At 39.9% G+C, this 14,381-nt stretch overlaps 1 protein-coding gene across 4 annotated transcripts in view; it reads right to left on the bottom strand.

Moving 5' to 3' along the window:
* Positions 1-14,381, bottom strand: part of ITGB6 (integrin subunit beta 6) — a 128,983-nt gene that overhangs the window by 17,932 nt on the left and 96,670 nt on the right. For all 4 annotated transcript variants that reach the window (XM_080798304.1, XM_080798305.1, XM_080798303.1 and 1 more), the window contains 4 exons: positions 9,725-9,859; positions 9,092-9,509; positions 4,086-4,308; positions 1,514-1,611 (listed from right to left, as the gene is read on the bottom strand). In XM_080798304.1, coding sequence (XP_080654430.1) covers positions 1,514-1,611; positions 4,086-4,308; positions 9,092-9,509; positions 9,725-9,859 — 874 coding nt within the window. The remainder of the gene's footprint in view (positions 1-1,513; positions 1,612-4,085; positions 4,309-9,091; positions 9,510-9,724; positions 9,860-14,381) is intronic.

The raw sequence follows: 14,381 nt of genomic DNA, 5'->3' as shown, positions 1-14,381 counted from the left end.
AAGCATTTATGATAATCTACTCAGAAAACTGTGTATTTAACTATAGTAACTCTCTGTTCAATACTTGCCATGTTTCCAAGGTTTACTCCTCTTTCCCTACCCACCCCCCCAACACATCAAATTTCTCATGCTGCCTGTGAACGGAGTTCTAGTCATTTGCAGGGCATTTTCTGCAATTTTTAGCTATTTCTTAGAAATACTTGGTAAATATCTCAATGGCCGTGAAATGAAGCCCGAGGATATGCTTTGACTTTGAACTAGTTACTAATGTGGACGGTCCACAAATGCTACTTTCTTCAGTGCTTTTACTGCCTCCTGCTTTCAGTATTAGTGTCAGGCACACACCATCTTGCCTAATTTATGTTATTTGGGACATCTATCTTTAGTCACCAAAAAAGCACAGCCGAGGGGTCTTTTGAACACTAATCGTGCTCCTCCATACAGGGTCATTCAACTGTGCACAGTCAGAAATCTCAATTTTGAAACAATGTAGGTAATTTTCAAAACAATATAAATGCTGCTAACTTATTCCACTTTGGAAATGGATTAATTTCTCTATTCCATGTCTGTCTCTTCAAGATACACATCTTGGAGTGTCATAAATTGTCTTGATCTTGCCCTGTGCCTGAGATATATCTTGGTAACGTCTCATGTGTGTAGAGTAGCTGTTCTACCTGAGCCGCACAAGAATGCAGAGGTTGGGATGATGGAAAAACAACCCCCCAGCCTGTCCCTTGAGGAGGAGCTACTCATCTTCTTCACAGATTATTTTTTAAGTGGCTTTCCCAGCTAAAATACAACCGATTTAAATATTCGAGATGACATTTTGCCATTAAAAAGAATCTGAGTTTAAGTCATTAAATCTTAAAATGACAGGTGAGAGAAAGCAAGAGCAGAATTTGGTTAGCAGTTAAAGGTCACAGGCCCTTCTTGTATTTGGGGGGGTGAGCGACAGGGAGTTAAGAGTGGAAGTTGATAATAAAAGCACATATAAAGGAGCGGAGGGAAAATGTCCATGAACCAGAACCTGCCTGCTATCTCAGGGCTGCTCTCCGGAAACCCATATGACACTTCACCTTGTCCTATCCGGAAATACGGCAATTGGATGATAAAGGATGATTTCAGGTTTAGGGGTTAAAATTTAGCTATTTTAAAATTTTTCTTCTCTTATAATTAAAAAACAATATATATATATATATATATGTATATATATATATATATATATATATATATATACATATATATATATTCTGGAGTTCTCTACAATTGCATTTGTTAAACAAAGGTGAACTTGCCAACAGAGCTGAAGTCAAGTAGAATCGCTATGACTTTAAATTGTTTGTATACCAAACCATCACGTTTTTAGTCTTATGGGATGCATTTACTCTTAAAACCTAATGTTGAACCAGTGCCCTGGTTCAAATGAGGTCAAGCTACTGAAAAGCCCTTCACAGAGATCCTGCCTCTCAAGAACAATGTAAAGGAAAAGAAAGCAATTTAAGACAAGTCTAACCTTCTGCTTCACTGATGGTCGCACCAGCTAGTTTGCATTTGTCAACACATTCTTCTCGGGCCTTTCCATCTGCAGACAGGTGGCATTCAATGCAGCTCCTGTGAACGTTATTCAGTAGTGTTTATCAGTCCATGTTGGTGGAAAACAGATATGCAGCTGGGGTATTGCTTTACTGCTGTTACTGTGATTCGTGCTATAGGAGTGTCTCATAGAGAGCGCTGCCTTTTGTTACTTTCAGAAAGATATTTGGGTGATGTTCAAGAGGAAATTGCATTATTCTGATTCCCTTTAGTAATCAGTGTTTTGTGAGCCAGGCTTAATAATAGCTACTATCCTCATTTATTTATAATGATTGCTTCTGATTGGTTAAATAACAAACAAACAAACAAACAAAAAAAAACCCAACAATAAGATACACTTATTTTGGTATTTGATTTAATTTTTTGATTCATTTTACATTCTCACAAGAAGGGTTTATGCTCCTAAAATATGATCAGTGACTAAACAAAGTTTGAATTTCCTAACAGAAGTGGTCTGTATTTTAGCAAGAACTGTAAGATTTCATACATGTCATGAATGACTATTTCAAAGATTCACTTGTCTGTAACTATTTTGAATGAGTTCCAAGCCTTATAGGGGTATTTTCAAAAGCTGAGGTTACAACTTGGATCCTATTAATGCAGGCTTTTAAATAAACAATCGCTACTTACAGAAAATTACAGGAAAGTGTATTTCCGAAAACAGCCTGGTAAAAATTAAGCTTCTCTAATGATGTCTATACAGCAAAGTAAAACTCAGACTCTGAATTAATCTTACGCTGAAAAACCACTTAACAACCAGACTCTGTTTGGAGTAACCCAAAACAGCAAAAGTTTTCTTAGGTATCATCCTGCCTCTCTCTTCCCCAGGCCATGGAAATGCATATTCTTTTAAGTGCTGGAAACATTCCCCCCCATGCTTCACGCCAGGCCTCCCCCAATTTCAGCTGAAATTGCCCTGCCCTAGGCAAGCCTTCCTTAACCCTTACTGGTTAGTTCTCTTGCCCTGGAAGCCTCTGTGTTCCTTTGTAGGAGGGGCTGAGGAGCAGCAGTCTTATGTGGGAGTGGGGATAGAAGTCTTGGCTGGACATTGCCTTTGCATTTCAAGTATATTGCATTTATCTAGGTTATATATTTACTTAGAGTGGCTTCGCAGGGGGCTGCTAGACACTGTGGAAACCCTTAAAAGCCTCTACCCTTTGATGCATCTCAATGATGTCTGCCCAAGCTAGTGTGGTAGCCCTGCCATACGGTGCCACAGCACCCTTTATATCCCTTATTGTAACTGTCAGCTCAGATATTGTTATAATTGCTTTAAATAATGTCTGTCTTTCCCACTAGATTCTTAGCACCTGTGATGGCAGGAACTGTAACTGTTTCAGTCATCACTATACGCCCTTGGCCTAACACAATTTCCGGTGAACAGTAGGTACTTAATACCCATTTGATAAGTGAATGTATGAACGAATAAATGGAAGAATGGGCTCATCTCAAAGCTAACCTAAGCACCAAGGCAATTACCTGATTCCTCAAACTTAAACTACCTTTACTGTTAACTTCATATTTTATAAACCACATTTTAAATTGAATCACATTTACAGAGAAGATTAAATAGATAAATAATGGAAGAAACACCCCAAAAGGACGTTTTACATTTAATTCCATTCAAGTAAGTCTAACCATGTTCCCACACTTCTCTTGGCATATGTCCAGACACAGTGACAGAGGAGTTTTGACACCCGAGTGGTGAGGAACTACTGAGTGAATATTGATTTTCTTACTTTATTTACACTGGAAATGCAAATGTCACCATGTTGGGTATAGAGTTAATGAAACTATGAACTGCTTAAGCATGTTTGCTGCATAATACATTATACACTGCAATGTCATAACACGGCCTATTTGGAGACTTGCTTCACTTGACCTAGAAATGTTGCCCCCACTTTCACTGAGAAGTTACCTACTAACCAAAGAAATAGTGTTTTACTAGAAAACAAAAAAGGGTTTTGTTGTCATTGCTGTTCATGTGGTATAAAAGAAAACACAACACACGATAGTTGTGTAGAATGACAACCAAAGACAAGTGCCAAAGAGCATGAGCAGCACAGAAGAGGGAAGAAATGTAAATCCATGATCCTCTTTCTGCCTTTTTGCTTCCATGAGACTGTAGAGAGGAATGAATCAGAAAGGTCAGGCTCTAAACTTCTCAATAAGGAAGATGCTTGTCTGTTTCCCCTGAAAAGGCACTGAGTGTGAGTGCCATCAGTCTACCTCCGGGGCATTCCTTCTGTGTGGCAGGTATTGTAAGTGAAAGGCCATCTGATGTTATCAGTGTGGGACATCAGCACAGCTCCCCCAGGATTGTCTTTAGCAGAAATGTGACATTGTAGTCCTGGATAATGAGGACAAAGGAGGCAAGGGAGACACTGACGTTCCAGGCTGAGGATCACAGGGTCTTGGAGGCTTTGTGTGTTTGGGTGGATGCTCCGAGAACAAACCCACCAAAAGCAACACGAGGGAAGTTGAGACATTACCGTTTAGAGTTACAGGGATCACCACAGGTGGGACAACGCTCACAGGTCGGTCCAGAGGCTCCGGGGTTCGTGCAAACACATTTGCCACAGATACAGTCTCCTCGCCCGCTGCAGGGCACCCCGTCCTCCGAGAGGCAAGACTCCGTGCTGGTGGTGCAGTTACAGTACTCACCCGCCCAGCCGGGTCTGCACACGCATTCGCCACAGTCACACACGCCGTTATCTGCAAAACAAACACCCCGCGATGCTTAGGGCCATGGCCACTTCAGATGGGGTGGGGGAGCATCTTTTCCCTTTGCCTTTAAACACTTCAGAAAGACTGAAGGAGAAAAATGAGAAAAAAGTGAGTGTGTGGGGGCTAGGAGGAGTTATATTTTATGGAACGAATTTTGCTAAGTGTGTATATTTATTGATCTGGTCTCTTAACTGAAGACCAATCTGATTACCTGATGTTATATCAAAAAGAACTTATAGGCAGATGAAATGAGATAATCTACAAGCCTATAATAGCAACTTGGTGTGTGTGTGTGTGTGTGTGTGTGTGTTTATATGTGTGTGTGTATTTAAATTGTTTTTACAATTTTTTTGTTTTTAATTAAGCTGCCATAAGATAGAGATGCAGCACAGACCTGGGTAATGCTTCCCCTCTACATCATTTAAGCCGAGTGATCATAAAAGCCTCATCTATCAAATAGAGGGAATAAAATCTTACAGCAGTTGTGGTCAGATGAGATAATGTGTAAATCTTCTAGTTTTGCGTTCACCAATTAGATGTCCTACAGGCATGTAGTGAATGCTTAATAAATTCATGTATTTAAGAAACTTTAATTGAGCATATATCATGTGCCAAAGATTGCATTAGGCATGAAGATACAAAATTAAATAAGGTCACTGAGCTTATAGTCTAGAGTAGGAGACAGGCAAATAAATACTACTAGTAATAAATACAGTCCAGTGCATTAAGTGTTATGCACACAGTGGTAGAGTTTCCAAATTGGGCCAGAGATTTGGGGATGTTTCTAAAGGAGATGATGCTTGAGCCGAATTTGGATGCTACAGATGGAAGACAGAAGAGGGTTACATGCATTTTAAACCAAGAAAAAAAAGCACAGGTAAATGTCATTAAGTCTGTAATCGTGTGACCTGCTTAATACCCATAGTGGATTCGTATAGATAGAGTCAAAGGTGCATATGAGCTGTGGCAGGAGGGCAGGATGGCGGGAGTGGGGGTTGGAAAGGTCAACAGAAAGCCAGAAATAACATCACGAAAAGCTTTATGGGCTAAAGAAAGAACTGTTATCCTGAAAGTTATGGAATTTTAAGTAGAGACCTGAACAAATAGCTGTGTGCCTAGAAATATCCTGGCATCTGTAGAGAGGGTCAAACTAGATACAGGAAAACTGGTGAGGGGGTTTCGTTGCAGCAAATTAGGCAAGAAGATCTGAGGTCCTAAGTGGTGCCAGTGGGAATGGAGAGGAAAGAGGTGCTCAGTGCCTGGGGCAGCTTTTGACCAACCTGGAATGGAAGCCTCCAGTTCACGCTCACTGTTTATCCCCAGTGCCTGGCACGGAGCTTAATTTTTGAACAAATAGGTTGTTCTGAAGCGGAGGAAGAAGAGCAGCTTTGGATAGGGAAGATGTCAAGTTCAGTTTTGGCTCTGCTGAGTTCTGAGGGGCCTATGGGACATCCTAGTAGGTGGAGATATATATATGTGTGTGTGTGTGTGTGTGTGTGTGTGTGTGTGTGTGTGTGTATGAAAAGAAAGAGCTAAAGGTTTGAGTTTTGGATCCATCAGAGATAGATGCCAGGTAAAGCTATTGTGGATCCGATCATGTAGAGAAAGCAGAGGGGAAAAGCCTTGAAGAGCAACAGCATTTAAAATGTGATCAGAGAGGGGCACCGGGGTGACTCTGCTGGATCAGGCCCTGCATCAAGCCCCGCTTCGGGCTCCCTGCTCAGCGGGCAGTCTGCTTCTCCCTCTCCCTTTGCTCGTGTACCCTCTCTCTCAAATAAGTAAATCTTAAAAAAATGTGATCAGAGAGAAGGATCTTACCAGGGAGACTGAGAGGTAGGAGAGTAATGAGAGCAAAGCTGCAGAAACTTAGGGCAGAGACAGCTTGAAGGAGGCGGTGCATGGAAACTTGCTGCAGACAGAGCTCATCTAAGTTATCCTCTAAAATACAATTGCTTTTTGTCTCTCCCTCAGCATAAAGGGGAACTTATTCTCGTGATAGGGATAAATTTCTATATTGAAGGCAGAAATTTAGAAAACTCTTCCAAGAGCTCCTGTCAGAATTTAGAAACCCTTCTTTCTGTGGGCTTTCCAGAACCATCCACCATATCACTGCTAATTGATATCCACAAGGAACCAGTTATGAAGTACCTGTTCGTATAACCACAACCACAAAACAACAGCAAAACCTCCACAATGGCCGCATGTAGAAACAAGATGATAACCAAAAATCAAGACAAAATTGTCAGGCTCTTTTCAGAGAGATGGGTCTCTCTGGAATGCCATTGACTGATAACTCTAAGTGTGTAATGGCAGGAAGTATTTTCTGTAATGCCATTTGCCTGTTTCCCATCTCTTAAAAATCAAAATATAGAAGACCAATGGAATTTGGGCAAGGAATAAATCAATGGAGCCCTATACCTGTGAGTATTTACAGATAGATGAAAGAAGCTACATGAAAAAGAACATTGTGGTAATGGGCCTTCAGAGAAGTGGCCTACTGCAGAATAAATTAGTTGTCACAGAAGTGAGATCTGCATGAGAAGGAGAGCTGGAGGGTATTCTGGCCTCTGTTGCAAACAATAGAGTGTCTGTCCACAAGGCCAGGCACAGATTTTTATCCTTGCACTAAGCAGGATGCCAGGCACATAGTAGGTATTCCATAACTATTTGTCGAATTTGAATAATAGTACTTCTTTTTATTATACTATTTTTTAACTTTTTTTTCTTTTTCTTTCTTTCTTTTTTTTTTTTTTTTTTTTGAGTAGGCTCTACGTCCGTTGTGGAGCCCAACTCAAGGCTTGAACTTATGATCCTGAGATCAAGACCTGAACTGAGATCAAGAGTTCGAAGTTTTACTAACTGAGCCACCCAGGTGTCCCCAGTATGCATTTTCAAAGAGAAAGTTACTAATAATACAGTGACATCCTTTGTGATGTTACTACAAACAAAATAGCTTTTGAGAAACAGTAGTGATTGAAATTTGTAAAGTACCCTCAATATGAAGGAAATTGGCATTAGGGAAGTTTTCCGCGTCCAGCTGAGGAAATAATTGTTTTCTAAATAGAAATTGTTTTCTAAATAGAACGTCTCTAGCTATCAATGTTTCTGATACAAAGAGAGGCCCTATTATCAGACTTCCCAAACTACAATGCACAGACCAAGTCAACCCTTTCTGAGTGCATTTCCGTTTGCACACATGGTACCAAGTAAAGTCAAAGACCATCCCCAAACCGAAGAACGGTGTTGCTGAGCACAGTTCAGTGATTACACTGCTCTAGACTTCTTGGATCTAAGATTTAAAGGGTGAGATATAGGTGGGGGTTGGACTACTATCCTATTGTATTAGATTACAGGTAGAATTTTTCCTGAAAGGTGATTTCAAATGTTTTGGGCACATATTTTATTAAAAGATTTTTTATTAGAGGTGCAATCTGGGAATCTGCCAAGCATATTCATTTCAAGATATGGAGACAGCTTCTGGCTTTGGGCTGTGTCCTGCCTACATCTTATGAGAAGAGAACTGATGTGGTTTTGGACACACACCCATTAAATAAGGAAATAGACCTCCAATGAAAGGGGAGAGAAATGTGTCTCAATCCAGACAGACCCTAAATTTTTCACTCTCTGGGGAGAAGAAAGAAGGCAACCTCAGAGGAACTTGTTGGTAGCGAGAGCCGCCGCAAAGAAATGAAATGGAGGTACGCTTCTAAGGGCATCACAGGGTTTTCAAAGAGCTCGGAATTCTTTGAGGCTTCTCTTCTCAGGCCTTTTTTTCCTGAAAATCAGTCTCTTTTATATATTCCTGACTCTGTGTTCTGAAAACATAACTTTCTTAGTTTTCTTTAAAGATAATGGCTTTCTGTTTTGAAAAGCTGCCTGCTCACACACTGTGAAAAAGGGAGACATTGGGAGCTTAAATTCAGCAGTTAGTTAATATTCCTGTTGTAACACAGATTTATATCATTTTAAAGAACATGAACGCATTTGCAATTCTTATGCAGATAGATTATGCTTATACTTAAATATATGGGTATACATCAGAATGATTTTTATAACAGTCATAGTATATGCAACATATTCTTAAACTACAGTGATTCTCCATAGGCAAAGGATTTCAAAACATGTATTTTTCTATTTAAACATGTTCTCAATCTTAAAAAATTCCAAGCAATGTTTCATTTTTACCCTTTCCATAACCTTCATGTATCCTTATTCATCTTTATTATACCCGGTGCCTAATCTAGTATCTGTCATATAATAGGTGTTTAATAAATATTTGTGGAATGAATGAAGGCCCTGAAAGTTCATTTAGTATTTCCATGTCCCTTGTCCTTGGCAATATGTTCCTTAAGTAGCCTAGCTTTTTATTTTTCCAAAGTAATAGACATTTAAGAATTGGGTAAAATACCCAGAAGCCTGATCGAGAAAAGTCTGGAAGATAATAGAGTTCAGATTACAGGCAATTTTGTGGAGTCTGGGTAATAACCAAAGAGTAGGTGTTTCCATTTTTTGCTTTCTAAATTCTGAGGGAAATAACAATAGAGATGTAAGTTGAACTGGCAGAGATCTCACCGCAAGAGATTGTGAGAGCCAGAGAAAATGCAAGCGAAGATCACTTACCTTTGGTCTAGAGATGAACCCACTCCCTTGATCAGCAAATGCGTATTGAGCACCTGCTCTGCCCAGACCACTGTGGAAAGTGCAAGGGATATAAAGCCCCTTCTTGACACTTGCCCACTTACGATGTGAGGTGGATTTAGACAAGGCCTACCTCCACAGAGCAGCCCTTTGTGCCTCACGCAGGAGAAGTTGTCACACTGGCAGAAGGGCCCATAAATGTTTCCATAGGGAGACAGGTGGCAGATGCACTGCCCACAGAAGCAGTCGCCTCTTCCACTGCAGGAGGGGTGATCTGGGGCCTCCTTGCAGGACTCCGTGCTCATCGTGTCCTCCCCACACTCACAGTGAGGACCCATGTGGCCAGGGTTGCAGGCGCACACCCCACACTGGAAGGAACCGTTCCCATTGTGGCATTTGGAGCTGTTCACCTCCACTTCTTTCTGACAGTCACATTTGCATTCCGGACTGACAAGTATTTCTAGGGCATCCCCCAGCCCCACAGGCTTTATGATAATGTGCCTGTTTCTTCTCTCACAGTTTGGTATACTCACAGTCACGTTAAATGTAGCCTGGAAAAGAAAATACCAATTATCTTCTTCCATCCACCAAAATACATAGGAAGAAACAAAGTTGCATGGGGATCAGCTTTGCCAAAATCATTTATTAGGACATTTTTGAAATCGCTTTTGAAATTCTTGAAAGGAAAAATCTATCTTCGGAGCAACAAGGGAACTTCTGACTTACCTGAATATTTTTTCAGACAATCTATTGACCCTATACTTACTGTGTCTCCCACCTTCATGTGAGAGCATTTCTTTTGGTGTGGGAAGAGGACCCCGTTGTTACAGATGGCTGTAAAAGATAGGTTGAGTCCTTCTGTGTCTCCTAATACTTCCAGTTCCACCTCAGACCTCAGTTCCTTTAGTTAGGACATAAAGAGTTAAAATTACAACCAAAAAATACAACCAGAAGAATCTGTGAATCCTGTTCATTAAACTACAAATGAATAAAATGAAATCGGGGCTAAAAGAAATTCACCATACCATCAATCAAGCAAGATAGCCAGCAAGACACACACACACACACACACACACACACACACACGCACATGCACACACGCACACACACACACACGCACACATAGTGCATATATACACACCATATTTTATTGAGTCTAAGAGGCCATCAATTATAAAATACACCATTATTTTATGACAATGACATTATGACAAAATATCTCATGATCATTCTGTGCAACATATATGAATCAATACTATTAGTTTATCATGGCTTTGAAAATTATTTTACCCATTCCAAGAGATTTGGCAAATTCTCCAGCCCTGAGTAGCATTGCTTAGCATCTAAAGGCATTTTTTTTTTTTTTGCTTGTATCTCAGTAACACAATATAACAACAGCTTCCTTTACTTGTAAGTATCATCATTTCTTAGGTCCCATAAAGCAGCTGGTTCTGCTTTGTGAGGAATGCCGAATTAAAGTCATTCCTTTGACAATGAATATTTGCTTCACTGATATCAAATTTATACCCTGTTGCTCTGTTTTGGTACATTGCTGCATATACAACAACTTTTCATTTCAATATCAAATCATAGTGCAACCTTTTTGAAAATATTTGAAAATGGCAATTATGCTCAACACCTATAGCACCAATAGTGTACTTAACAAATTGAGGTGACACAACATATAGAGTTAGGGCCACTTTCATATATTTGAAGGCAATGAATACTACGTTGTGACTTCTACCCAGCATTTGTAAGACACCATTAATCATAAAACATATCCCAATTTTAGAGATGTTAAATGTGGGAGAAACTGTTCCTCGAAATCAATATTGGAATTTATTATGTGCCCATTGTACATTTAATGTAGAGTTGGATCTGGAGAATGAATTTAAGACAGGATTTCTGCCCTCAAGATGATTATCATTTTGATGAGAAAAAAACAAATAAGATGGCACCAAGTAGAGCAGTTAACATACAGGTCAAAGAATGTATCATTAGGTTTAAAAAATTGTGTCATATAGATGCAAGTTTGGGACAGTTCAGAAAAGAGCGGTCAGTGAAGGCTGAAGTATTAGAAGTCCTTAATGGCTACATTGGATGTGGATCTGTGGACAGGATGACAATGGTGTCTTGGGGGAAGGGACCAGGAGAGAGAAAGCTCAGTCCCCCAAGGATATATAATGGGGAAAATTGGGGCTTAGATCCAGCCCAGACTCCTGCTGTCCTGGGAGACACCATACAACAAAGAGCCTTGAAGTTTGCAGAGATGACTTTAGACCTGTGGGAATCATTCCCTATAGCTTTAAAGTAGGGGTTCAATCCGCTGAAAATACGGCTGCAGGAAAGTTGTCTGGGAGGTGTGTGCAGGACAGACTTTCGGTCTATCAGACTTCCAGGTGAGGGTTAAGTAGACTGGAATCTAGAAAGATGGGACGTATTCACCCTGGCCTGAGGCACAAGGATCAGGCACCTGGGGTGGTTAGTAAATGTGACGACATAGATTGAAGAGAGAAGGACTAGATATGAAATATCTAGGTTATGACAGAGGAGAGATAAGTGCAAGGTTTTCATGGGGAAGATTGTCAGGGAAAAAGGAAGAAAGACTTATTTGTTATGGGGAAATCTAGTGTTATTATGTAGATTTTCTCTGTTCCTCTTTCTTTTATAAAATAAAAGTCTGTATTTGGAGGACAAAATTATGAGAAATGAAAGCAATAAAACAATAAAAATAAATTGTAAAACACTATGAGTTGAGTAATACTTCAGTTCATCTAAGATTTGAGTCCCTATCCTCCTGGAATTTTAAAAGCATATTCGGCTTCAGATTTTCCTTAACTATAATTTTGCCAACAGCATAGTAAGATGACCCTATTTTCCTCCAAATTCTAAGTTGCTGACTAAATTCTAAGTCATTTTTCTTCTCTGCTTTTATATTTGTCCTATATCACCACTCCTTCAGTAGGTGGACATAAGGCTGATTTTTCAGAATATGGTCTTGATCAGCAATTGAAGTGTCATTTCTCAGTCATAAAGATTATTTCTCTCATGTTTTAAGATTTCAAATTCTGCCAATTTAACATTAAAATTTACTTTTTTTTTTTTTAAAGATTTTATTTATTTATTTGAGAGAGAATGAGTGAGAGCGAGCATGAGAGAGGAGAAGGTCAGAGGGAGAAGCAAACTCCCCAAGGAGCTGGGAGCCCGATGCGGGACTCCCGATTCTGGAAGTCCGGGATCATGACCTGAGCTGAAGCCAGTCACTCAACCAACTGAGCCACCCAGGCGCCCTAAAATTTACTCTTTAAATCTGTTTCAACTAGTTACATTATAAGTTTATCCAGAAAATATTTGTTGACTTCCATGATGCGCCAGACACTGTCCTAGGTGCTTGGGAAGCAAAACCCACAAAGATAGCTGACCTTTTGTAGTTTATATGCCAGTGTGAAAAGTCAGAGAGGAAATAACATAATACGTAAGAAAATTATGTAGCATGCCAAGAGGTGATAAATGTTATGTAAAACATTAGGGTGGGATAATGAGGGTTAAGAGGGTGCGTGTAGGGGTTGTAGTCTGCGATTTAAAAAAAATTAGAGTAGGATTCAGTAAGAATCCAGTAAGAAGGTTACATTTTGAGGAAGTGAGGAATCAGCATGCAGATATCTGTCTTAAGAGTGTTTTAGGAAAAGGGTACAATCAGTGCAAAGGCCCTAAGGCCAGAGTATGTCTGACTTGCTCTGGAAACAGAATAGCCAGGAGTCTAGAGTTGTTTTACTGGATCAATTCTCTGATGGAGTGATAGAAGGTGAAGTCACAGAGGTAATGGCGTGGAGGAGAACAGATCTGGTAGGGTCCTTGTAAGGTGGTTTTAAAGAATGTGGCAATTATGCTACATAAAATGAGAAAACAATTAGGGTTATCTATAAAAGAGTGTTATGACCTTACTTAATATTTTTAAAGGAAAAGTCTAGTGTGTGTGTGTGATTTGTGTGTGTGGTTTTTTGTTGTTGTTGTTGTTGTTGTTTGTTTTTTGAAACAGAATGTAGGAAACCAAAGGTGGAAATGAGAAATAGCATTTAGGAGGCTTTTGCAGTCATTCAAGTGAGTAGAAATGGTGGTTCCAATCAGGATGAAGGCAGTGGAAGCAGTGTCTGCATCAAATTCTAAGCAATTTTGAAGACAGAACCAGCATGATTTTCTGATGGATTAAATATGCACAATAAGAGAAAGAGGAGAGTCAAAAATCATTATAAGCTTTTTGGCCCTAGCAACATGAAGGATGGGATTACCATGAATTGAGAAGGAGAAAACTACTGGTGAAGTATGTTTAGGAGCATCCAGGTTACCCTCCTAAATTGCCAACTAAGATATCAACCTTTTCCCAGACATCTATCTGCACTTGGATGTCTCCTAGAGAAATATATGTAGCATGATTGCTGGGCAACATCGAGGGTCCTCCTGAGGTCCATGATCATGAATTTAAAGCACGATTGCATGTTTTTCCCTTCCTTTTAGCTGTGCAGGATGAATGGATAGTTGGGATTAAGCAGGACCATGACTGGCCAAGCAACCTCAGTGGAACCGTAAAGGGCATGGAAGGTGAGGGTGTGTCTACAGAATGATCCTAATGGTTGAATTTAAGCTGGGGGCCCAGGGACAAGAGGACATCAAGGGGATGAGGAACTGAAAAGAGAAGGTAGGGTCACTTGAATAAAAAGAGAGAGAGAGAGTAGGGTCACCTAATTGAAGATCCTGATGGGTTGGAAGAAATACTAGGGGAACTACCAGGAGTGATATGAAAAAGTAGGAAGTGGTGGGCGTGGATTGGAGTGCATGAAGCTGAGATTATAGAGGAGTCTATCAGCAACGACAAAGTTTAAGGTATGACAAAAGAGAGGGACAAGATCATTTTAGAAGCAGAGTTCAAGAAACAGAAGCCAGGGTACAACAAGGAATATGTGTAAACTGAAACTGAAAGCATCAGGAGGTAAAGCAGGAGTAATGTTAGAGACGGTGGCTCCATGAGTCAGGAGCAAAAGAAATGAGGGATAAGACCTGCATGTCTGTGAATTTGAAATTAGGAAGAGTGGGTGATGTAATCTGACCAAAATAAGGGAAATCTTAACATTGATATAATTGGAATATCATATTGCAGATTTGGCCAGGAATATTTTCATGTGAATTTCTCAAAGAAAGGACATAAATGTTTATATGTATATTTCATCCAATCATTCACTCATTTACTGAGCACCTACTATGAGGTGCTCAGATGAAACAAAACAAAACAAACCTAGTCACTTTCCTTCTGGAGCTTAAATGCTACTAGGAGAGCTTGCCAGGGGGAGCACTGATATTTCAGTATCTTTTATTACATGGTTAAGAAAGGAAGAAAATTAGGGAATGATGGTCAAATAAATACACAT

This window comes from Martes martes, assembly GCF_963455335.1.
Source record: "Martes martes genome assembly, chromosome: 3".
Lineage (NCBI taxonomy): Eukaryota > Metazoa > Chordata > Mammalia > Carnivora > Mustelidae > Martes > Martes martes.
This window is presented reverse-complemented; position numbering and strand designations above follow the sequence as displayed.